Raw genomic sequence first — 27,394 nt, 5'->3', positions numbered from 1 at the left:
CTTCAAACCATTACAAATAAAAACTCAGCACGTTTTCCAACAATCTTTCAGGAATAGCAAAAATATAATTAAAATAAACCAAGATGACCGCTGAAACATCCCGAAATATTTCAACTAAAATAATACGACTATGTCAAGTTGTTACAGTTGACACCTACCTGTGAAATAACGAACTTATATTTTATTTGGCTGGATTATATTATAGAACCACATAGGACCATTTGACATTTCCCTCAGTTTATCTTATGACAATACTGAAAAAAACGAAAGAACTTGCGGATTGTTGTCTCACTCACTCATAGACAAAAAGTAATAACGTGTTGTGAATACGATATCTTTTACCAAGCTTTTATTTTTGCCCGGCTTCTTTGGGTACCCCATCTGAAAATGGTCTAAAAGAAAAGGACAACAATAATACCAGCTTTCCTTCTTATCATAAATTTATTTAAATCTGTTTTCATTCAAGTGTCTTTGTTTTTATGAAATTAAATGCAATCAATTAATTGTTTTATATGAACCTAAAATTTAAGTCTTAAAATATTAATACAGGGTTTATGAAATTATAACACACCAACTAAAAATATGTATGGAAAGATAACTATCCGGAAAAATACAATTTAGGCCCTTATTTGGAACAGGAATTAACCCTTTTAAGCACTAGAACGTACAAACACACGGCAACTTTTCGCGCGCAAATAACTTAAACATTTTAAAAATAAGTAAATTTTCCTACTTTGTTACCATGTTATTTTCTGGAATTAGATTTCATAAAAAATAGGCTGCGTGTAAGGTTGACGAATTGAGTTGATTTCGCAGATCCGCGAAATCGACTCCACACTCGCGTTCGCGGCTTCGCGCCGCGATTCACGCACGAGTGTGGAGGGGGCGACATACGTCACGACACAATACGACACGTCAGACAAATAAATGTGAGCCGCGCTTAACAATGCGAGTAACAATAATCTAGCTCACTGTTCAGATCCATATTGCGCTCTTAATATTAGCAACAAACTTTAAACTAGCGTTAGTCGTTAATGTCTTTCATTCGATCTTAAAAAAATATAGTTATTTACAATTATTATGACGTGATAATTAATAATAAAGTGCAAATCCTATAACCCACAATTTCTCGAAAGTAGATGGGTAGGTAACCTAAATTAAAAAGCTGCTAAGTAGGCAATAACCATATACTTATAACCTTCTTATAACATTTTCATTTGCGTGGATTCTTACATATAATTCTCAAGGATCCACCTTATCAGCTTCCTTATTAGGTACTTAGGTGACGCCTAAGTTCACCATTTAGTACCTACTTTGAGTGATACCTAAGTACCAAATAAATCAACGGTACTTAAATGCAAAAAAAATAATTATATTTAAATACCAATTAAGATTTTGAAGATATAGTCTAATCTAATTCTTAATTTAAAATTTCATATCTAATAGCTTCGTGGTTGTAAACAGTTGAGATTAATATTTTACGATTATAATAAATACTGAGAACAAATAACAGATCTAAATTGAGATTATACAGTAGTTAACATCAGTAAACTGCTACATACCTATATAAACCTAGGTACAAAATGTTGGCACCATTTTTATGAAATAATTTGACGTGTATTAATATTGATAGGTATTTTATTTAAATATTTATAGAATAATTATCAATATTATATTATTATGGCCCTTCTTTATGGCATGGTTTCTAGCAATAACTATATGTCAATAAAAGCCAGTAAGTACAGGTATAATTAAGTAGGTATAGATTCATAATTAAACCATAATATTAATTATAAATCACTGACATTGAAGTGTTTAAAAAGAAGGGATACCTAGGTAGGTATCTAACTTGCAGTTAAACAAGATCAATATTCGTGACATGACTAATATTCATCGTTTATAGTTTTCTTACTCATTTTATTGAACGTTAAAATTTACGAGTTAGAGACAATACGAGTAGCACTCGGGTTTAAAGCTAATTAAGTTAAGTAAGTACTTATGAATATACGATATGCAATATTTATAAAAGGAATAAATCCAAGGGATTAATTTAATCGGTCGTTCTAAACAATCGTAAACGTAATAATTAGAAATATTATATTAATTTTATTCAGAATCACGACCGATTACGATCCTAACAGATTTTTTTTATGTATATCAGTAAGGAAATGGGTATATATTATATAAAGTTAGGTAGGTATACAAAAATTAAAGGGATGAAGTTTGAAAAATTTTGGATTGTTAAAAAGTCGAGAGTTAAGGTATTCTTCCAAAATCTAAAAAAGTAGCGCGTACATTTTTTTTTACCGACCACAATTGTCTGACGCAGCGTGCATCAGACAAATATGTGAACGCAACCATATTATGGCTCCTATACACCATGGCCCAGTGTAGGCCAGTCCAAGGGACGCATTTATGCGTTAGAGGGAGCAAGTGATATTGCTATCTCATTCCACCGTATAGCTGCTTCCCTTAGACTGGCCTACGCTGGGCCATGGTGTACAGGAGACATTAAATGTATGAAACCGATATGCGTCACGACACAACACAACACGACACGTCAGACAAATGTGAACCGGGCTTAACACTTTGACCGCCAAAGACGCGCCTTATCAAGCTTCTTGATTCTTGAATTCCGACAAGGTATACGAACGCGCGCCGCACCGCACGATAGGCGCCTCGTTCATAGGGTTAAACATTCTCCTTATGCTCAGAGACGTCCTCAAACTTGGCGCCCATCCTCTTAAGCGCTATGACAGCGGAGACGGCCTTGGCCCACCGTTTCTTGATGACGTACCGCTTCAGCTTGGACTTCGTGACGTGTAGCTCCGTGCAGAGCGCCGACTGAATCAGCCACGGGTGGCGGAGGGTCGCGGATGCAGGCAGGCGGTCGCTAGAAAGTAAGTAACTTGATACAGAGGTGTAATAATACGAATTTGGGGATATTATATTTTTACCTGTTGCCACTGATGTCTGTGATCTCGTGAGTTACCACTGTTTAAGTTGGTGGTAAGAGCGTTTTCACATTGACCGACCCGATATCGTTTAGAAGTAGAAATATATGTGTTTTTCTATATTTATTTATTCATGAAACCCTAATTAATAATAAAAAATCTTAATGCAATAAAGGCGGCCTTAGGTTAGCAGCGGTTTTTATTAATAGGAAATAGGCACCATGCATCCTTTCGACCCGTCGGACCGTCATTATCGGATGTATGTTATCGGACGTTGGATATCGGATGTCGAACAATGTAAAAACGCTCTAACAGTTGAGAAGTTCCGTTTCACTTTAAAACTTGGATTGGATATGTATAATTTAAATAAAACACACATTTTTAATAAAAACCTTATTATTTATAACAACAAAATATCGTAAAACAAGAGGTATAATAAAATTATTACAGCATCCTTGTACGTAACTGAGTTTAGTTAAGTAACAAACATAATTCACTATAATATAGGTCAGGCGCAATGGCGTAGACGAACTTATTATAATATATATATATGTATGTGTGACTGATTCACTAAGTACAAAATTAAGTACAAATGTTACTGTAAACTGACACAGAAGAAGAAAAGTTATCAGCCATCAGACTAAGATTCTTATTATCATTGTAAGTATAAAACATCTCCTACAGAATTGTTTCAGTCTTGCTCCAGGAGTGATTAGCGAACTGCGATTTGTCGACTAGATAATTACAACATTGTCATTTCATCGTCTCTAAAATTACCTTAAAAATACAATAATTTAATCTCATCTTGTTACTTTGGTAACAGAGCCATGGCACTAGAAGTTAATCATTTCGTACTCTGAATATTGTTCGTTATTATTTTTCTTTGCGCTTTGTCTTCTGAGGTCTGTCTTTGGTAGAAGGCGTGGAGGCTTGACATGGAGGACTGTGCCAGCTGATTCGATGGCGACCACTCTAAGGATATGGACTGGTGTCTACCGCCATTTGAGGTGCCTCCAGCCGCTCTCTCGCCTTCTACTTCTGATTCGCCCCATTTTTCTAAAAGATGAAGAAGGAGGTCCTTAGTCCTATGAGCATTGTTCTCGTCGCCTCGTCTATATGGCACCTGTCTTCCATTCTCTGAACCGTTGACCAGTTTATCTATTTTCTCTCGCCTTTTGTCGAACTCATTGAAGAAGCTGTTTCGCCTCTCCAAAGGCTGATCGGCTACGTCTCTACTGCTATTAGTGACTTTTTTGGATCGAGCTGACTTCGCCCAGGGCATGCTGCTCGTCACCGGCCTAGTCGGTTCCTTTTCAGCCAAAAACGTGGAAGTTACTCTGTGACTAGATTTCGATGTAAAAAGCTTCTTTCCCTTATTGCTAGCATCTCCATTTGTGACGGATTTTGTGACTGTCGTATTAGTTTCCCTTTTGAAACCATTTGTTAACTTTTTTTCCTCCTTTGTGACCGTTTTAGATTCCGTTATATTCTTGTCTAATTCTTTTACATTATTGTTATTAGCCAGGTCCGTATTCATAGTCGATAACAAGAAGAGATGATCCGATAACTTCTTGATTTCCTCAGCTAGATTCTTCCGTACAAGGACGTCCTGTCTTTTATGGAGGAAGCAAGAACTGTCGGACGCTCGTCTCTCGACCGGGTTGTACCTCGGTGCTAAGTACCTAGTCTCTCTCATCGGCGGAGGTTCCAAGTCTTCCTCATCGAATACCGCATCGGGCGAGCTCGACAAGGAGCTCCGAGGACTAGGAGAGCAGCCGCCGATAGAAGATCGCTCGCAACTGCCGTCGGCGAGGCAGGTGATTTCGTGCGCGTGGTTATCGAAGACGTAGGGCGAGTTGGGGTGCTCCCCCCACCGCTCGACGAAGATCCTGAGGTTGTCTTTGGCGACGTCGAGCTCGTGTTTGGGCGAGGGCTGCGGCGCGGGCCGCGGCGGCGGCGGCGGGCGGCGCGCCAGCCAGCGGTGCCGCCGGCACTCCGTCGCGCTGGGCCGCAACCTGCGACAAGAACCCTTGTTACTAACCCCAACACCACGAGTGCGTGATAAGGATGGGACAAGAAGAGGCGGTGCAAGGAAACAAAAGGGTACTACGATTATTAAAAATCAAATAGCAGCAACTAGCCTACTTCTTCAGGCCTGAAGCGACGCGCATACATATGTGCTCGGTCGCTAGCGATTTTCTTGTCAGTGGTTAAAACAGATCGCGACAGCTAGTGGTCTCAAACTGCACTCATTTGAATGCGTTCGTCCGATTGGACAAAATTCTGCGGCCATACTTTACTTATAAATTTTGTATGAAACTCTACCATGCAACTAAATAACTACATACATAGAGGAAGGTTAGCACGTGAACAGTTTATATGGTACAGTATTAAAATGACTTGTTAGATTTTGTGTTGGATGCAATAAAGTAACAAGGGGTCTTTATCGACAGGCTGGCTTTTATGCAGCTTTTAGTGACGAGCACCGGAATCAAATGGTATAAAACTGTTGAAGTTTTATGTCCGATTTCATTTACGACTACACATTTCAATGCGGCGTTCACGCCGCGCTTTTAATTTTGAATACTAAAATCGGTCACATGTGCCCGGCGCGGCAACGAAATACTTAAATGAACATATTTTATTCAAAATGATCATTAGGTCGTTCAACTGACGATTTTTTTCAAGGACAAAACAAAAACAGTCGATGTTTTCATAACTCCACGTAAAATTAGCATTGGCAACATTTCAATTTGTAATCAACGAGAAAACAAACAAAAGCAAAGGGCGTTTTTCCAAACGGCGTTAAATGGGAAATGACGTCACAACGGATTTGGCACTCAAAAATGCCGTTACGTTGCGAAGTCATTTTCGTTTTATTTATGTAGGTATTGTCATTTTATTTTTATCACAGTTTTTTCATGCTTTAATCACAAGAAGATGCTTCATGCAAGCATCTTTTTACTAGGTTCTCACAACATAAAGTTTACAATTTCCCTCAAAATATGTCTAAACAGAGAATAGGCTAATACCAACTCCGTAATCTGGCTTCATATACCACCTCCACACCACATCGATATTTTGAATTCTAATGGAATTAAGGATGGTGTGAGATTCATATACAATCTCTAGAGTATCAGCCAATCGTTGTTATGATATTTTAAACATTGTTTTGACATAATTTGTATGTACATTGTAATATTTTGAGGATGATTGTAAATTGAAATAATCTTAATAAACTTACTCTTTGTCTTTTACGAGCAGTTTCCCGATGAAGTCCTTCGCGTCTTCGGAGATCTCTGTGAATGCTTCGTCGTCGAAGTCGTATTTAGCAACTGTGACATTTGCCATAGTTTCTATGTCTGTTTCGCCCATGAATGGTGATAGGCCCGATAAACTGAAAGATTTAAAACATCCTTAAAAATGCTACTAAAGCAGATAGCCTAAGGGAAACAGAAGGGCTTGGGACCAGTGTCGTAACTAGGGGGGGGGGGGGCAGAGCGGCAAGATCCCCGGGCGCCATCCAAGGGGGGGCGCCAAAATGGGCAAAAGGCAGCAGCAGGGAAACTTTTGTCAGTCGTCACCCCTAAACGCACCGCAAATTTGGTGACTGCCCTGAGTGCCATATCCTCTAGCTACGCCCCCGCTCGGGACAATATAGAGAAGAGACAGTTTCAGTTTGTTTCCACTTTGTGACTCAAATATCTAGAATTCTAGACTTTTCCAGTTTGTAACTCAAACGTTTGGTCCTGGCTTTTTTTTTTTAAATCTAATCTGGCAACACTAGTCAAGCGGGAAGATACTGTATGGCCAGTGCTGCCATTTTAAGGCCTGTCCAGATCCAGACGGGAATTTTATTTCGCCAATCTGATTAAATTGTCCGATCAAATCAGGTTGTGCGGACGCAAACGCCAATTTGGCCACTTTCACCAATTTTAAATTTATTGTGATATTTGAGCGCTCTAAATTAGCGTTCGTTTGCTTCCGCACGGCCTGATTTGATCGGACAATTTAATCAGATTGGCGAAAATTGTCCCCGTCTTGACAGGCCTTTCGATTGCAGAGGGAACCACGTTCGACGTGTTGCCTCTCTGTTGCACTTGTAAATTCGTACGTAAGTGTGACAGGGAGGCAACACGTCGAACGTGGTTCGCGGTAGGCCCTCAGATCCTGCGGCGGTAGCGCGGTCGCATTTTTATCGCTTGTCACCATGCCTGTCACGTTCTAACAAGTATGTAAGTGCGAAAGTGACGGGCATAGTGACAGGCGATAAAAATGGAACCATGCTGCGCCCGCGGGGGGACTACCGCAAACATCGAAAGTCGGAAATTGTCAACATGTGTATTGTCACATAAATATGCAAGAGCGATAAAAATTTATGGATATAGAATTTCGTGGTAGCCACCCAGTCACTGCATGCCTATTTTGGACAGTTATGACTTTAACTTGTAGTTCTATACAGGGTGGCTAAAAAATAAGTGCATTCCCGTTGTCAGGGAGGTTTTGGGATTATACTGAGCAACTGTTACTATGGGACTAACCCCGAAATCGCGAAAAAAAATTTGGCTGTTTCATACATTTTGGCTGGTCCATTTTCTATCGGAGGGTACATTTTTATCGCGATTTCGTGGTTGGTCCCATAGTAAAAGTTGCTCAGTATAATCCCAAAACCTTCCTGGCAACGGGAATGCACTTATTTTTTAGCCACCATGTATAGGGTAGACCGAGGCAAATCTGATCACAGTGCGAATCAGATCAAACTAAAAATATGTTGATATTTAAACTATTTCTTACGACTGACGTCGCAGGCTAAGAGAAGAAACGTACGGAGAAATTTTAGTGTGCTCATATCAATGCAATATTTCAGTTATCAACGGATTTTTCATCGTGATCCGATCCGCCCTGTGATCCGATTCGCCTTGGTCTACCCTACCTGGACTGAGTTAGCTTTTTGTTTACTCCATACGTACGATAAATTTACGCTTTTGATTGAAACCCGAAGCTCAAACTACCCACGCTCAGTGGCACTGAATGAGATTGAACATGACTCACACCGGAACATCAATGCGGCATAGCGATGTCGGTTTGATTTGGCGTTTATGGCAGAGACCCAGGGGATCAGTCCAAAACAACTACCGCTTTACAACGCTTTATTATTGCTAACAATATCACTCTCAAAATGAACGTCAAAGTAGATTTATTAATACGTAGGTAAAGTTAGGGTACGACTTTATTACGGCGTAAAGAGGCAAGATTGTTGCAACTGGATACATGGAGACATTGGTGACAGTCATATGAACAAAACCGGCCATGTGCGAGTCGGACTCGCGCACGAAGGGTTCCGTACCATTACGCAAATAACTGCAAAAAAATCACGTGATGTATGGGAGCCCAAACTTAAATATTTATTTTATTCTGTTTTTAGAATTTGTTGTTATATAGCGGCAACAGAAATACATCATCTGTGAAAATTTCAACTGTCTAGCTATCACGGTTCATGAGATACAGCCTGGTGACAGACAGACAGACGGACAGAGGAGTCTTAGTAATAGGGTCCCGTTGTTACCCTCTTTAAGTTACTTATTTTTAAATTGTTTAAAAATCATACAACATACGTACTTAAATAAAAGAAACACACTAGAGCAGCGTGACTATCTGCGCATAAAATATTAAAAATACAAAATTGCCGGTTAATGTATGCACGTGTTTTCTTTTATTTGCGTACTGTTCCAAGGTTACATTCATTACCAAAGGAACACAACATTTCCGTTGGTTATTTTTTTCGAGTGTTTTGGTCACTTGATCCGCCAAATACTTATATTTGACTTTGACCGTTTGTCATTACTTATTATATTTCTTTATTTAATAGTTTGTAGGCCATCTAGGTCTGACGTGACGCCATTTCCAACGTTTGTGATGGTCTACGAAATAGTGTAACTCTGTCAAGAATGTCAGAAATAATGGAGAAACAGGGGCAAATCACTTATCTACGCGATGAAGATACACATCGAGACGCAATCTGGTGACAATTCTTCAAGCCCAAACCCAGAGGTAAGTAGATCGATAAAGAACCTCGTTCTTAGTAATCTTAGTGTCTGCCAAACAGATTTTTCAGTAGAAAAAGGCGAAATTAATTTTTTTTTATAGCACAGATACTTCTCTCTCTCTATTAATAACAGAGCTGACTTTTTATACTTACAGAATTGGCTTGCCAGACAATAACAACGGTGCAGAACCTGGGAGCCCAGCCAAGATAACAATCGTATATCGATAAACCCCAAACGAAAAGAAGAAATGTTTCGGGATGACAGATACTACGAAAAGTCACGTGACTGTTTCCATACATTATTTAAGTTTCGATTGGCATTTTCTATCAACGATTGTCATTTGGCTTCCTGAAGTGAAGAGATGCCTCAAGGCAGACACTCACAGCACATAACAGATGACGCCAACGGACCACATGTCCGTGCCGTATCCGATCTGGTCGAAGTTGACGACCTCCGGCGCCACGAACTCGGGCGTCCCGAACAGAACTTGCAGCTTCTTCTCGGGGTCGAAGAACCTCGCGAGGCCGAAGTCGATGATCTTGATACGGTTGCCCGATTTGGTCAGGCAGAGGATGTTCTCGGGCTGTAAGAATATTGGGTTTTATCTTTTATTGAAGGGATAACGTACCTATCTTGTTTGTATGACATTGCATTTACTCTTTTATTTTATTTTATTGAAGTTTATTGAATACCTTAAATAATAACAACCACAATGAGTATCGATTGACAATGTATTTTTATTTTATTCCGTGGTTGTTTGTTGAATGTTTATATTTTCTAAACTCCTCTCAGTTATTCTGGCCAATTCTGAAATAAGATAGTTTTAGAGAGCTTGATCGACCAGCGGACCTATGGTCGCGCTTTTGTCGTCTGTCATTGTACCTAACACGTTCTAACAAGTACATGTGCGACATAAAATAATAGAAAGTAAATGAGGGCGCCACCTTCTACGTAACTGTCACATTTTTGACATAAAATGCTTAAACATGGCAACAATTTAGTATGGATTTTTTTGTTCCATTTTAGGTACGTGAATGCGAGCGTGACGCATGAGACAAACGATTGAAGATTGAAAAGCACAACCATCATATCCGTTAAGATTAGTGTTCGCAAATAAACGCCTCTGCATTCGAAAAGGTAATTTAAATTTATTATGGTGGTAGTTGGATAACAAATAAATTACTCGTTTCAAGCTATTTGCGACTGTAATGATGGCTCAAACCCAAAATTATTGAATACCGAATCATAGTTTCAACGTCATAACATCTAAAATTAAACGACAGTTTGTATTTTCGCGGAGAGTCATCAGAAATAACGCGGTACGTTGAATAAACAATTATGGCGGACAGACAATCATAAACCTCCCGCGCTTTGGATTTCCGCTATTTTCATTTAAGACTGGACTTGGGCCATGCAATCACAGTGCCACATTGTTGAGATCGGACGGGTTAGGATAATTAATACATAACATAGGTGGCATAAGGGCAGGCTTGTTATACTTAGTGCCATATGTGAGCTAGCCTGTGAGCGCATGCGTCTTATTAAGACCGTGAGCGTTCCAGCCAAGAATTATTGCGATCGGAATGTAATTCATATTTTGATAAATGAAAATGGTTACTTACTGGGTTACACAAGGGATTACTTATTTCTGATAATTTTCGGTGCAATAAGGTTCAACATTTTATATGGAATTATGTCATTGGCTGAACGACTAAGTCACAAGGACATTTCTTTCTTTACAATCTTTACGAGGCCTTATGGCATGCTTATGGCATAGGTATATTATAGTCAAGGACAGAGGCGTATTTAAAAATTTGGCGCCCCGGGCCATTGGGTCCCTGCCGCCCCCCATGACCCATGAAGTAAACACAAAAGCATAATTTTTTCTTAGTGCCTTTCTGCAGAGCTTGGAATCGAACCTCTAGCCAATTGTGAGCGAGGCCGACGGCCGAGCTCTGCATAAGGGTGGAGGCCTGGAGCGTCCGATTGCGGTGTGCTGCCCTGTGAGGCTGAAGGCCGAACTGTAGAAGAAAGAGCTTAAAGCACTGGTCATGTCTAAGGGAGGCTGAAGGCTACGAATATGATTAAAGTTTTCTGCGGGCCCAAGAGACCGCCGGAGAGAGAGGCCGGGCGGAGGGCGAGCTTCAGTGGAGTTGAGCTGGGACAAAAATCTATGTCCAAGTAGACGAGCTCTGCATAGTGCTAAAGTCCCGGATCGTCCAATTGCGGCGCTCTTCCGTGCAAAGCCAAAGGTCGATGTGGAAAAAAATCTATGTTGGGATTGGAGCAATGACCATGTGACACGTGACATCAAAGGCCGAGCTATGCAAGGCCGAAGACAGAGCTGGAGGAGGGGAGAGTTTGGAATTGGCTTGGAGCTTGGAACTAATGTGATCTCGGCTCTCCTGCTACTCGACCTTTGGCGTTCCCTCAAATTAAAGCGAAGGCGCGACTTGCTGGAAATGCTGGAATGCTTCGGGTCTTCTGGAAGGCGCGACTTTTAAGCTTTTCAGGGCTCGCAACCTGACCTTTTAGTTCGCCATTCTTATTATGACCGAAGCGTCAGCGAAGGTCTCCGTTTTAACTCGGACATTTTGCTTTCGTATGTCCAGGTGTTTTCCTCTACAGGTCGCAAATCTTAACCGATTCTCGTGAAATTTTGTGACCTGATTCTATGATAAAATATTTTTTTTTGTCGATCCAGTTTTAGGAAATTTTTCAAAATACGTAAATTGGCATAAAGGACTTAGGGTCTCCCCAGATAAAGATATCTGATATCTCGACGCGCATTGAGCAAAAGCCGATAGGAAAAAGCTTTATGTCCGCGCAATAGGAGCGAAAAAGCAGGCGCCGGCCGATGCGAACCGAGCCGAATGACGACTTTTTCGCTCTTATTGCGCAGACATAAAGCTCTTTGCTATCGGATTTTGCCGATTCCGCATCGACATACGTGGGGAACCCTTAAGCGCCAAAAGCTTCTATATGGCGCTTAAGACCATTGTGAGTTCACTGTGATAACGACTCAACGAACTAAATATTTTTCAATTTTACATTTTCTAAGCTAATTAATATATATAGTGTACGGTTTCCGGTTGACGTCGGCAACAGCGTCTGGACGCTGTGCGCCACAGAGGTACGGACGTCGTACACGATATAGCGGCTGCTGACGCAATGGCCGGCGCCTAGACGTCGCTCACGGCGTTTATGCCGTCAAGCATGCAGCGCTAAAAAGCATTAACTGGAGCCCGCGGCCTTAAGGCGATGTGAAGAGCGACGTCACAGGGCGACATTATGAGAACTCGACGACAATCCGACGTGGGTAAAGATGGTAGAAGGCAAAGGGGCGTAAACGCACTGTAAAAATTGTAATGTCTACTGGAAGTAGACAACGAATAAGACAAATAGTTACTTACTTGAAATTAAATTATGTCTAGTACCAGTAACACCACAAAAAATAAATTGGGGCGCCACAGAGGCACCCAAAATTGAAAGCAACTGAAAGGCAGCGGCGGCCTGCGCCGCCCCCCGCAGCCTGCCGCCCCGGGCCATGGCCCCCTTGGCCCTAGGGTAAATACGCCCCCCGTCAAGGAAACTAATTTGTAAGTAGAAATAGGCGTGCATTCGTGCAATGTGCAATTAAAAATTTAGATGGTGGATCGTTCTTTTGGGTCTATTTTTATCAAAAATTCCGCCTTCGTTTACTTAACCTACAACATGCATTTGCCAGATTATTCTTAGTTAGTTTTGTGAACTAACCTTCATATCCAGGTGAAGTATGTTCTGCCGGTGAACAAACTCTATGCCCTCGCAGATCTGCCGCATGAAAACCGTGCATGCCCTCTCTGTCAGCACGAAGTCCTCATCTATCACCCGTTCGAACAGCTCACCGCCTGTGATCCTGAGAATAATATTAGATTTTAGTAGGTAGAACAGGGGTAAACGGGTAACTTCGTAAGAAAATAATTTTGCTGAAATTCCCCTATGGGTTGACCAAAAAAGAATCCCTAAAGATCACAAGTATAGGCCACCTATGTGCCATTTAACAGAAATAAGTAATCCTCTATCGTTTCAGAGTAAAATCAATCTTGAAAATGACCGCATCCTCAACCACAGAATAAATTAGTACTACCGTACAGAAATGACACTTCCTACAAAACCGAAGTTTGACAGCGATTCAGGGACGAATCATGCTGTCCCTTTCTAATGACGTGACGTGACGTGACGGGACGTGAGCGGGATGTCGCTATAATACGCGCATAGCGTGTTGTCTCGCTCAAACTTCGGAGCGACGTGCGAATCGGACGCAGTGTGCCATGTTAGATAGGATAGGAGCGTACACATGATGGAGTGACGTTCCTCTTTGATTGTTGTAAAGTTCTACTTCTTTATCCGTTGAGCTTATCGTCATCAATAACGTCAAGTAATCGCTCCAGCCTTTTGTAAATAAACATCGTCAGTTTGTACTTCCTGCGTCTATTTCTTGACTACTTCAGTCAAACTCATACGTTATTTTACAAGTCTAAATGAATCACTCTTGTTCGATTTATAAGAAAACACGCTCGAATTCAACGTAAAAATTTCCGGGCTGTTGCCAAAGTCAGTACGGTGCTAAAATAAACGTGTAAATACAGCGAGTGGTATAGGCACACTAAGGAGAAGCGGTGGAATTCTGTTTTCTTTAAGATTACGTCGGTATTTCAGAATTGTAATAGATAGTAAGCTCGTATTCATGAGACATGCGTAGAAAATTTATGAGTACTGTGGGACAGTCAGAGCAGACGGTCGTAAGGTGCCTTTGTAGCATGGTGTTCTGTTTAAATTTCCTGGGAACAAATAAAATGGATCTCACTAAGTATGAGCACCGTTTGGCCGAAACAAATACTACCGATGTTCACCTATGACGCGAGACTCGAGCTGTCACCCGTCCCGCTCGACCCGAGAAGACGGAATGCGATTTGTCGCACCTCTACAGAACGCCAAGGTCGGCGCCAAGCCATCGATACAAAGGACTTTCTCCTCTCGACAGCTCGAAGAAAATTGCCAAGCGGCCAGAGCATAAAAGTCATTGGATGTCATCCCACCTTGACGCTAAATACTGTTGTTTATGTCGTCGTGAGATTAAATTACGAGGTCGTTTTGGCAAGAGACTACATTCGATGTTCAATTGAGCTAAATGAGTCTTTAGCTATGTTGGAATCAGTCGGAAATATATTTGTTGTATTATTATATCACCAGTCAAACCCCTACCGATAAATAAACTGTCATTCCTAACTATTAATCGAGGAATATACCTAAATATGTAAGGTTTCATTTCATTGCACTATAGTTAGGTATAGTTAGTTTAGTTATATAGGTTGATTAAATCGGCATGCAAGATAATAGTTGTCCTACCTGTATAACCTATATACCAGGCAGTTTAAAGACTAGTAGAGTTGCCACATCAGAAATCCCGAAATCAGTAACCATTACTTCGACATGCACAGGTTTAAAATAGTTGACAGTGGATTAAGTTCGCATATGGTTACACGTTACGTCGAAGAATTCAGTGCTTAAGATCGTAAATTCTCCTTAAGTACACTGGCAATTAAATATTTGCACAGCATGTCGGCTACAATCGATTTCGCGTTTCGCAATGCGCGAGAGTCGTAAATTCGTTGGAACAAAGACTTTAATTATGTTGGTGCGCGAAGACTGTCCACGGTTATTTTGCACAGGTGTACTCGCGATATTGAGATAATTAACTTAGCTACCAATACTTAACTTACCAATATACTTCTTGACGAACTGACGGAGAAGAATTCCGTTATATTAAGTATATAGATATAGATTCCTCAACCCATTTTCAAGTCTTTACGCGATATCAATATATATGTCGCAGACCGTCTATTATGAATTTATGACGGCTGCGTTTGATGGAATGTCAAGTATTGAAATTGTCTATGCTTGAGTGTGTTTGGCTGCGATACAGTGGCTTGTATTTGAATGACCCGAACAGCTGCTTTAATGGATTGGTTCCTGGCTGATTCTGATGACAGCCCGGGGCTGACATCCTGAGAGGAACCGTCAGTCAGATTTGGATTGGAAAGTGTCGCAGTCAACCTCACTACATTCCTATTATTTGTATTTTTTCAATTGTATCGTTTTTGCAATGGCATTCATCGAGTATCATTAATCTTCGTCATCATTCATCTATCCCTGACATATAAATAAAAGTTGCACCTACAATAAGGTACCTATAGATTTTTTGATGTCCCATGTGCTGTAATGTGACTTTGATGATAGAATGTCACTTTTTGTCAAACGCACCTACAATGCAGTGCATATCAAGTTTTTGAAACTGCTGGCGTTCGTGAACTCAGAGGGCTATATCGCGAAAAATCTAAATTTCTTTATCTGGCTTTATCACTCGGCACTCTCGCATATACAAATAGACAAACGAACGAACGAAATAATTCGCGGTAGTACTTACATACCCTCTGGTATGGTATCCTCTACACTCGTATCGTACCCGTATCGTATATAACTACTTAAAACCGTAAAGGTAAAAATATTCGCGACCTTGAATCCTGGGTTCGATAAGAACATAACATTGTTAGCAAATTAACCTTGTATTCAAGTAAATTTAGCATACTGGGAAACGTAAAATTCAATACAGCATGCCAACTAGGCCATGACCATTTCGGTCTAAATAAATGTAAGAAAAAGTCCATTATTATTTTCACGCATTTTACGTCATTCTTAGTCATTTTCGATGACGTAGCAGTTGGTTACGAAATCTTACACCTTGACCCATTTTGCTACACATCAGAAAATTACTGCCACATAAAAGTGATCGAGACTGAATTTACACACACATAGGTAAGTACATAGGTATGGTTAGATCAAACTAACTACAGTCATGTTTACATTGGCACATAATGATAAACGGTAAAAAAAATAGGATTAACTGAGCGGGGAAAATGAAACGATCCTATGAAACGACTAAAGGTAAAGATTAAGATTTAATACAAAAGTGACAAATTAAAGGTAAGCTTTCGTTCGTATACTTCGATTCGATAATTGAAACGCCTTAGTATTAAAAACATAATTTTCCCGCGCAACTTTTCTGAATTGAAGTTTAAATTTAGAATGATCTTGAATGGACGTACGTCAACAGCTGACTGTGGCTACCCTTGTTTACCATTGCGACTACATCATGCGGTTTGTTTTTATAAAAAAAAGATATTATGCTGGGAATAGCATTACGTCATGTTAGTTTACGAAAATTTGTAAACATTTTGGTTTGGTAAGGAGTTGTCAATCGAGTGTTCTGCGTTGCGTAGGTCAAATTAAGGAACACGTGGGTTTCTCAATCTCACTAACGAACAGTTGGCAAAGGAGAAACTAATTCATGTCCCATTACATAATAACGACTGCTATAGGTAATAGATTATACAAAATTATATAAATTGGCACGTTATCGTTTCCTGCTAAGGCAAATATCAATGCTCATGCTTAGTTGAGTATTTCAGGAATTCAAGTGTGTTTACAACTCTTGTATGTGGTTACACATACACCCAGTTAGGGGGATCTCACACTAATGCGGTTTGCGGTGCCAGTGTGTTAACCGCCTTAGGTACATGCCAGAGTAACAGCAAGCACCTTGAATAAATACTAATTAGATAAAAGTTATTACTCACTGCAGGAGTTTTTCGATGATACTTCCCGAAAAAAGTAGAATTTAACATTTTTTTTAGCAATGCATTTACTTAATAAGATTAAGTTTATTAAAGTATGTATAAAAATAAATTGCTGTGCCCTTATAGGGTCTGTATTCTTGTAATACTATGAGCAATAAATATGTTTCGGGTAAGTGTGATAAAATTGGCCTGATGTGGCCCATTCTTTATCTACATAAAACTTTGTAGTACACCCGTTTGACCCACTATTGGCGATTTTTATATCACTATAGTTATTAAGCAACGTATATTTAGTAGATTTTCATCTTGAACGCAGCCGTTACTACGTAGCGGCAAGATGGCGACGAGCCAAAATATTCGCGCCATCATTTGACGTCTCGCATAAAGAAAGACGCAACCGTTTTAAACTCTTCACATCTCTGGCTTTTATATTCGACCAGTTTAAAATTAGTTACAAGCGAAACGCGAAACGTTTAACGTATATAAAGTAATGTCTAAACAATAAAGCGTGGTAGCGCAGAGGTTATTAATGATGTCCTGTACCTGTACCATCAGAAGTGGGATCAGAGTGAAAATATATCTATTCAGAAGTTCTTCGACTTTATATTTTTCAAATAACAAGATACAAGATTCATATGTATCAAATCAGGTTGTAAAATTATTGCTTCAACGCAAAAACCTCTTTTAATACTGCTCGCAATACCCATAGAAGGAATCTCGCTTGGCTTTACTCTAATGTACCTAAATTTGTTCTCTTATGTGTATCAAGTAACCTAAGTAGAACTTTGATTATATTAAAAACCTGATTTACGTATAAGTAGGAAACATATTTATATTGTAACTAACCGCCTAGATATAAAGAGCTGTAGCTCTGTAGAGTTCGAACGTGGAAACCTAATTTAAGATCTCTCGGATCCCAATCCATTTAGGGGGCACTTGACTTTGATGCCGATATGCGTCACGCTGCATACGCGTATAATTTTATATTCAGTACGACAACGGCGCCGCGCATCATGTCCGGTTACCATTTTGGAGTCTTTGTGTAATCTGACTACGTCAATAGGTACGTAGTTACTGGGCTACTCTATATTTTAAAAATATTAGGTAAGTAGACAGGCATCATTCTCAGCTAAAAGTTTATCAATCAAAGCAGTATTACGATGAAAAATGTTGCTAAAATAATAAACAGTACCGATCTTAGAAACTTAGTCATATTCGATTTCAACAGTCACCAGTGGGGTTAACCACAACTCAATGAGCTGTTTGAAATAATATAACGATGTAAGCATTAAGCTACAAAATATAAGCATTATTTACCACGTAATAAAGTCTTTAAATAGATCGGAATGATATCGCTGACAAATATTACTTCAATACGAATTAATGTATCAACGAGCCAGCGAGACGTAAACAAGATATAATTTAAAAACGAGTTGGATCTCTCTCGAGTTGGATCTCTCTCGATACGTACCTAGGGTTGGAAGTCAATAATTTATTAACTCACTATCTTAAAATCTTTTAAATCAAGAATACATTTTATAGTTGGTCAAGCAAATCTTGTCAGTAGAAAAAGGCGCGGAATTCAAATTTTCTATGGGACGATAACCCTTCGCATCGCATCGAGCCTATATTTTTTTTAATTTGCCGCGTTTTTCTACTAACAAGATTTGCTTGACCAACTATATATTTTTCTAGACATAAATTAGGATGTCGGTTGGATTTCCAACGCCTCGAGGTAAGGGGAGTCGGAGCCTTGTTTATTTTATAATAAAACATTATGGCATGTTTAGTACCTAGTCGAATATGTTTAAACATGACAGACCATATACAGGAGGTGTTTCTCGTTAAAATATTCAAGATGGCGTCTTCTAAAAATACTGGACAAAAGTGAAATTTATAAATTAACGAACGAGCTACACCTGTCGTCGGCGTCTGTCAACGACCGTCCTAATTACACCTGGAATCCTGCCTATTAATAACATTACAAGAATATCTGTAGCTAAAGACGTAGGCGATATTGGGCCTAAACCAGGCCTTTATTATTTTATTATTATTCGTACATCATTGGACAAGTAGCTACACATTAAAATGTTTCATGACAATATTCTTGTCGTAAATATGTTTCAGGGCAAACAATATTTCTGTTTGAATTTTGTTTTGGCTTGGGCTCTATACGAGTGGTAGAGCGATTGGACTAAGTGGTATAAACTTCTCCTGGGGAAACCCCTGGTTCTTTCGTTATCTTACATATTCGAACGATAGATAGGCAAATAGACAAACGAACGTGAATTCGCGGTTGGTCTTCAGGTTTGCTATACTGGAGTACTACACTGTACTCCGTTTTCTGTGTGCAAACGACCTTAACCCGTATGGTTTAAATAAAACCGTTTATTCCAGCGTGCTCCCGTGACTCATACCTTGGGATTGCTCGGATAATTTCGGATCGATTAAATGAACGAATTTAGAATGCATTCCATCGAAAGGCCTATTGCTCTGAAAATTATGTGGTACAATTTGCAATAGAAAATAAAAATAAACTTTAATTTTTCACTCAAAATATATATCGTCTAACAAGAAATTGTAGAAAATAAATGAGGGCGCCAGTTCCTACGTAACTGTTACATTTTTGACGTAGAATTTAGTATGTAATTTTTTTTCAATCCATTTTATTTTAATTCTACTATTTTATGCCGCACTATGCATTGTAATTTTGCTTAGTTTCTTGTACTTGCAATCACTTAAGAAAGTTTCCTTATTTTTATCCTTGGTCGGTTTTGCATTTAAGGACTTGGATAACACAAGTGACTAAGTGTGCTGACAGCTATCCCATGTGTTACGATTATAAAGTATGATTCACAGCTGGCAAACATTTAGTGCATGCTGAATGTTCATTATCTGAATTGACATTTGGTAGCGTTATACCACTATAATAATAATAATAATAGCCTTTATTTACAATCATTCTTTAAATATAGTTACAATAATCTTATTTATTTATTTGACACCGGTACGTGAAGATTGTCTTGCTGTCCAGCATAGGCCTCCCCTAGAGTACGCCACTGAATGCGATTCAGCGCTTGTCTTTTCCAAGTAATTCCCGCTATTTTCTTTATATCGTCTTCCCATCTACTTCGTTGTCTCCCTTTTTTTCTTTTGAATTGTCTCGGGCACCACTCTGTTACTTGCCTAGACCATTTATCCTTACTACTTCTAATCATATGGCCTGCCCACCTCCATTTTAGTTTTTTAATGCAATAAGTGATATCTGTAATTCCAGTTTTGTTCCTTATAGCATCTAGTCTTATTTTATCTCTTAGTTTTATGTTTAGTAAGCTTCTCTCCATACTGTGTTGGCAAGTTTCTAATTTACGTATGCTATGATTAGTTAAGCTCCATGTTTGGCATCCATATGTCATTACAGGTAGTATACATGAATTAAATATTTTGCTCTTCGCTTTCATTGGTATGAGAGGGTTTTTTACTACCTCCTTGAGAGACCAGTACCTTTTCCATGCCAAAGTGATTCGGTTGTTTATTTCTTTCATTGTAAGGTCTATTGGCGATATGATCTGTCCAAGGTATGTGTATTCGTTCACATAATCTATATTTTGGCTGTTAACAATTATAGGGATGTTTTCCGAGTTTGACATTATTTTAGTTTTCTCAGTGTTCATTGATAGCCCTACTTTATCACTTTCATACACCAGTTGTTTTAACATCTTTTGTAAGCTTTTTGGATCTTCAGAAATTATTATTAGATCGTCTGCAAACCTCAAGTGGTTTAGTCGCTCTCCATTGATATTTAAACCGTAATACCACTATACTCGATATAATATAACGGACCTAAATACAAAAAAATGGTTCTTTTAGGTGTCCGAATAGTCCGAAAGTTAATACTGAGGCCTATTTTCTGGCTGTGATTTACATTGCCCGGTTATTCTCAAAATTGTTGGCATATTGTAGATATCATAGATGTTAATGTGATCTGAAAGACCATTTGTGGATACAAAAACTTATGCTTAAATATTATAATTATGTATTAAGTTTCCATCATGTTTCCGTGTTAAAGTAATTAAATATTCATAAAGAAGGCAGAGGTACAGAGATTTTAAATATCCAGGAATAACGCCGTTCCTGATTCGGCCAGTTAGGAATTCGAAGTGTAAACAAGGAATTATTACCTATACCCAGACATTGCTGATCAATCGCCAGAACATAGTCCTAACATATACACATGGCTTAGTTACGTGTTACGTATTTATTTAGTACTAGCTGTGCCCGCGGCTTCGCCTGCGTGGAATTCGGTCTGTTTCAGTAAGCGGCTAATTCACCCCTAATTTATCTCCCTGTCCCCTGGAGACAGAACTTAAAGTAAAGTTGACAGATGGATACGCTAGAGGACTGTAGTCCAGATAAAATATTTTACAATTAGGTACCTACCACCAAAGATAGATATAACTCCGTAATAGATGGATACAGTCTAAGGAAAAAACGTGCCTCGAAAATCACGAAAATTTGATTCTCGATCAGATGTCGCTACTACCTTTTGCCTACTCTCGTATAGAGGGCGTTGACGGTTTCGTTTGTTATTATCTAACAATTTTAACGCATATCAGTGAAAGAACATGGGTCAAAATAAAAAAATTATTAATGCAAATAAAAAAGATCATTTATCCATATTTAAATACATTTTATCGTATTTTAATAAATCTTCATTTTTAGTTTTAAAGTGTGTCGATAGATGGCAGTGAATTTACTGTGGTTACAAAATTTACTATGACAGTACCGTTCTATAATATTATATCCTCTTTGCTACCACTAAATAAAATTACACTACAAAATGAATATTTTTTTTGCCCTTATTCAAATTTTTGTCGTGATTTAAATGGCATAGAGTAGTATAGGTGTATTTCGAACGATACAGTACCATTTTTGTTTAACGTCCTTGACTGTACCTATGCAAATCGGGTACACTACATAATTCCGAAATTTTTTATTTCGAATTTTAGAATGTCGAATTTTATCATTCCGATTTTTAAATGCTCGACCCATCAAAATTCCGACTGTCATAATTACGAATGATGAAAATCACGAAGATTTATATTTCCGAAAACCCAAAAAGCCGAATATTGTAAATTCCGAACTACATAATTCCGACTATAACAATTCCGATGGTGGCAAACACCGAATTTAACATTTACGATTTTCAAAATCACGAATTCGGAATTGCCCTTATTCCGAATTAACGTGATTCCTATTTTAAATATCCCAATTTTTAAATTTCCACTTTTCTGGCAACAGTTCGTTTTCTTGGGGGTCGCAGTTCTAACCTAACCTAACTCACTTTTCTGGCAACAGTTCGTTTTCTTGGGGGTCGCAATTCTAACCTAACCTAACCCACTTCTGGCAACAGTTCGTTTTCTTTGGGGTCGCAGTTCTAACCTAACCTAACCCACTTCTAGCAACAGTTCGGGTTCGCAGGTTCGCAGTTCTGTCTAATTTATTTATGCCGAATTTTTATGCCAAACATATTTTATGCCGAATTTAACATGATGCGGCACGACAGGTACCCGTAATAATTACTAAAACGTGAGTCTTCATTTGAATATCACGGATTTCATTTTTCCGATCTTGTAAAAAACCGAATTTCTGAATACCGAATTATTTTATTTCCGATCGGACAATGATTTTTCAGAATTTAGGAATTCGGAAAAAAAATATTTTCGGAAAAGTGTAAAATCGGAACTTTAAGCTTTCTATCAAGTGACAATCGGATTTTAAGTTTTCGGAAATAGCACATTCGTGATTTTATTCCATCGTGTTTTTAAAAATCGTAATTTTGATATTTCGGACTTATAAATAATCGGGATTATGAAAGTCGTGGTTATAAAAATCGGAAAAACATATTTCGGAATATTTGGGTGTTCCCATCAAAATCATGTCATCCAAATCGGTCCTCCAGTCAAATCAGTCAAATGACGCCGGCGGCGGGCAGCGTCTGCCCCTTTTTTTTTTCGGAGTTTGAAATGCATCTGCCCCTACGACTTGTTGATGGTCATAGCGAAGCAGACGCTCACGGGGACCTGTAGGCGCTTGAAGCGGAACGGGAAGTTGCTCGGAATGAGAAGGATACGCGGGATGAACACGGCTTCTCCGGCGCCACACTCCGTCAGGATCTGCGCCTACATATGTATTACGTACGATATATTTGGGATCACAATCGAACTCGCGCTGGCTTGCCGTTTCAGCCGAAAGCGAAGCGACCTGCCTGGCTAGAGCGCCACTGAGTCTCTCACCGTGGTTTTTCTCAGTCTCCTGAGACCGTGCCCCTTGTGGCCGCAATGCATTGCGAGACTTTTGCGAAAGATTCGATTTTTTTCGGCAAGGCATGGTAACGCGTTTAAGTCCCAAATCGTTTGACATTTACTGAAAAATGATTTTTTTAAAGTACCCACCTTCGTGACCATTATTAAGAGGAAAGGGCACGGCCGCTTCTCCATGCAAACGCAGTCTCCATTTTTTTGGTTAAAAACTACCCTATGTTCTTCCACGGGACTCAAACTATCTCTATACCAAATTTTATCTAAATCGGTTTAGCGGTTTAAGCGTAAAGAGAAATTAAAAAAAGTTTTTTCATATTTTTTGTGTTTTCACTCGGGAATGGTGTCATTTTGATATCATAAATGAATTCGGCATACCCGATTTATACAAAATCGATACCTAACTTGGCCTAGTAGCTAAAATGATATAGTTATCAAGATAAAGTTTTTAACCGCTTTTTCACCACCATGGGGGATGAATTTTTAAAAACGCTGAAAGTAATTTTCTTGCTTTTTAATATAATAACGTTTTGCCAAGTTTTAAGTTCCTAGCTTAAAATAAAATTTGCACCCCAAGACAAACTTTCATCCCCTTTTCAACCCCCTGAGGGGTTAAATTTCCAAAAACGTCAAAATTAGTTTTTTTGTAATCGTCTATCATACCTTTCTAAGAAGTTTCAAAGCATTTGTAATGGATTCAAACTTTCAACCCCCTTTTAACCCTGTTAGGGGACGAATTCTTGAAAACGCTAAAATCACTTTTCCTGTATTATAATAATATGCTCATATACAAAGTTTCAAGTAACGCACTCAAAAAAAAAATTGATCTCCATACAAACTTTCAACCTCTATTTCACCTCCTTAGGGGATGAATTTTCAAAAACGCTGAAATTAGTTTTCTTGTATATCAATAATATATCTTCTTACGAAGTTTCAAATTGCTAGCTTAAAATAAATCTTGAACCCCATACAAACTTTCATCCCCTTTTTAACCCCCTTAGGGGTAAAATTTCTCAAATTTTTATAGCCTAAAACCTGGCCGTGGATTTTTTCGACAGATTAGTAAAGTTTGCATCAAAATCCGTTCAGCCGTTTTCATTTGTAGCGCGGTCAAATAAACAGACAAACAGATAAACAGATAAACAGACAAAAATTCTAAAAACTGTTGGAATGTGTTCTGTTATCGATTCTAAGTATCCCCAGGCAATTTTTTTTCGAATATCTTCCATGTACAGACTTTCGACCCTCTTCCGCTTTATTATATGTATAGATAATTGGTATTTGGCACTAACACTTGTATTAAATGTCGAACCATTCTATTATGAGAGGACATGGCATTTTATAATTTATTATTTCCAAAGGATTACGAATACTGTAGTTACATATACATATTAGGTATTACAATTATTACATTAAACAAGTTTATCAGTTGTAACAAATAAACCATAATTGACATTGACTTGACGAGACGAAGATTTAGAGATTGGGGTAGGGTTTTAAAATTGGTCCTTCGAACCAGATGTACAATTGTACAAGGACTTCTGTAAGGCACACCAGGACCTTACACAGTTGAGTACGACCACCTGTAAACTAGAGTCTGGCGAGCAAGTCGTTTCATTGAAAATTGAAAGAACCCAGATCTGTCAACTAAATTACTATAAAATCAAATAATGGCTAAAAAAAAACTGTTTATTTCATAAGAGGTACAAACATTCGTCTTAACTCAGTTACAATCTCTATATTTTGAGATTATTTTAACTGCGTCAATCTGGCACCTTATTTCACAGCCAAAAAACTTTAACCATGTAAAAATAAAAATTGAACGAATGGCTAAACTTATAGCAACATCGAAGTGTTAGCAGAGCAAGAAAAAGAAATCTGGGCGTACTTACAGTTCAAGCACGACACACATGTGCTTCCCCCACTCATACGCATCATAAAGCTGTATGAGCCTCGGGTGTCGCAGGCGGCGCATGACGTCCACCTCTCGCTCGACGTTGCGACGCTCGTCCCGTCGCGCCACGGACACCAGCTTGGCCGCTAGCTCCAGCCCGGTGCTCTTCTCTCGACACAGGTATACTGTGCCGAATTTACCCCTGGAATGTAAAGAGCGGTTGAAAGAATATGACATAATTAGACACCTTCGGACTGCATTAGTACTGTAATTTGTGGTGTGCTGGTTCTGTACATACTCATATAAGTAGCAGTTTGGATGTCGTCTATTATGTTGATGCGCAGCCGGTGTGGCCAGGGGGCCTAGCCAAAATGAGATTCGTATGTACATCGACAAACGGCAAACGAAAATATGTATCGAGATGACAGATGCTACGAAAAGTCACGTGACAATTTCCATACATTATATTTTAAATTTCGATTGGCGTTTTCTATTCATGTGAACAATTTTCATCTGACAATTGTTAAAAGGGCCAGTTCTAGTGAAAAAAAAACCATCGTTACAGCAGTTTTGGTACTGAGCCCACCGTCTAAGTATTAATTTGAAAGGTGCACGAGTTAACGATTGACTACTAAGTATTATTAGGTACAAAGTAGGTAAGTTAGGTACTAGTATTGATATGCCGTCGGAGTTTACAAAGCTACGAACTTTCCACATACATAAAATTCGGAAACTACTCATTTATTTTTGTTTGCGGATCGAACTTGCACATCTGTAGTTAAGAGTTCCTTTTCAGGGGGCCTAGCCAAGATGACAATCGTTTACAAAGAAACGAAACGCTATCTGTCTTTATCGCACTAATATGGAATCATAGACATAGTATAAACAAGTAGTTATAGACGCGCCGCCGAGCGACCGGGGGTAAGAGAAAGAAATATAAAATTTGGGCAGCATAGGATTTTTTCTCTTTCACTTATAAATTTCGGTATTTCGCCATCGCCTCCTACCTATGATGCCACCCGGTCGGTGATAAGGACAAAGCATGGCACTATTTTCTTTATTTTTAGGAATCGCAATAAGACTATCTTTCTCTATCAAAGAGTGTCAGGCCCTAGTGATAGAGAGCCAATAGCGTTTTGTTTCGTTTTCTGCAAACGATTGTCATCTAAGTACGATCGACCGCCTTGTCGGTAGTCGGTAGTCATTGTGTTCAGGCACTCGACAATGTTTTCCAAACAGCACGTATTGATAAGGATAAATCCGTTCAGCCCTGATTCACACTTATTAATATAATATAACGAAGATAATACTTATCTAATCTGTGTAGAACAGCAGTATATGTGTAGATAATTATTAGTGTCAACCTGGTCAACCATGTACAGTCAAGTCAGCATCAAAAGTAACGGATCAGTCTACGCGTCAAAAGTATCTACCGTTCTCTAATACTTAACAAAAACCGGCCAAGTGCGAGTCGGACTCGCGCACTAAGGGTTCCGTACCATTACGCAAAAAAACGGCAAAAAACATCACGTTTGATGTATGGGAGCCCCACTTAAATATTTATTTTATTCTGTTTTTATTAAAATTTGTTGTTATAGCGGCAACAGACATACATCATCTGTGAAAATTTCCTGTCTAGCTATCACAGTTCATGAAATACAGCCTGGTGACAGACGGACAGACAGACAGACAGACAGCGGAGTCTTAGTTATTACTATTGGGTCCAGATTTTACCCTTTGGGTACGGACTAAAAAGAGATGACTTTTGGACGCGAACTGTAGACTGGAAAAGTATTTCAGGGTGGCAGATACTTTGTTCCACATGCTACTACCAAAGACCTATGTAACTCCGTATAAGATGAATACAGTCTAAGGAAAAAACGTGCATCGGAAATCAAGAATATTTGATTCTACCGCAGATGGGGCACCAATACCAACATTTGGCTTCTTCTCGGCTAGATGGCGTTGACGGTTTCGTTTGTTATTTAACAATTTTAACACATACCATACCAGTGAAAGAACATGCGTCAAAATCATATAAAAATAATAAATACCTACAGATAAAAAATAATTTATCCATATATACATATTTTTTGATATTTTTATTGTTAGTTTTAATCGTGTGTCGATAGATGGTAGTAAATTTACGGTGACTACAAAATTTACTATGGCAAAACCCCTCTATCCTATATATTCTCTTTGCTACTACATATTGATGCTGACTATACGCGCGCTATTTACTCATAACTTACAATAGCCGCAAAATGTCATATGTTTTATTAAATTGAAAGAGATAATAATATATATAGGTATTTGCTATAGACCAATTTTATTAAATAAAATCAATAAAATATTGCAGCTAAAAAGGTAGGTTTTGACATATAATATATCATCAATCAAAACCATCTCTGTAAAGAGCTTTATGTAAATAAAGTTCTACAATCAATATAGGTAAGCAAATATAAATAAAATGAGACTTATGTATTTACCACTATACAAG

The 27,394-nt window shown here is 38.7% G+C and overlaps 1 protein-coding gene across 2 annotated transcripts in view; it reads right to left on the bottom strand.

Annotated features, from left to right (window-relative positions):
- Positions 1-3,332: 3,332 nt before the first annotated feature.
- The window catches only part of LOC134747145 (striated muscle preferentially expressed protein kinase-like), a 58,038-nt gene continuing 33,976 nt past the window's right edge, over positions 3,333-27,394 (bottom strand). For both annotated transcript variants that reach the window (XM_063681728.1, XM_063681727.1), the window contains exons 4-8: positions 24,893-25,096; positions 12,758-12,899; positions 9,385-9,584; positions 6,199-6,351; positions 3,333-4,969 (exon numbers count right to left, since the gene is read on the bottom strand). In XM_063681728.1, coding sequence (XP_063537798.1) covers positions 3,799-4,969; positions 6,199-6,351; positions 9,385-9,584; positions 12,758-12,899; positions 24,893-25,096 — 1,870 coding nt within the window. In that variant the 3' untranslated portion in view covers positions 3,333-3,798. The remainder of the gene's footprint in view (positions 4,970-6,198; positions 6,352-9,384; positions 9,585-12,757; positions 12,900-24,892; positions 25,097-27,394) is intronic.

Source organism: Cydia strobilella, chromosome 14, assembly GCF_947568885.1.
Source record: "Cydia strobilella chromosome 14, ilCydStro3.1, whole genome shotgun sequence".
NCBI classification, from domain to species: Eukaryota; Metazoa; Arthropoda; class Insecta; order Lepidoptera; family Tortricidae; genus Cydia; species Cydia strobilella.
This window is presented reverse-complemented; position numbering and strand designations above follow the sequence as displayed.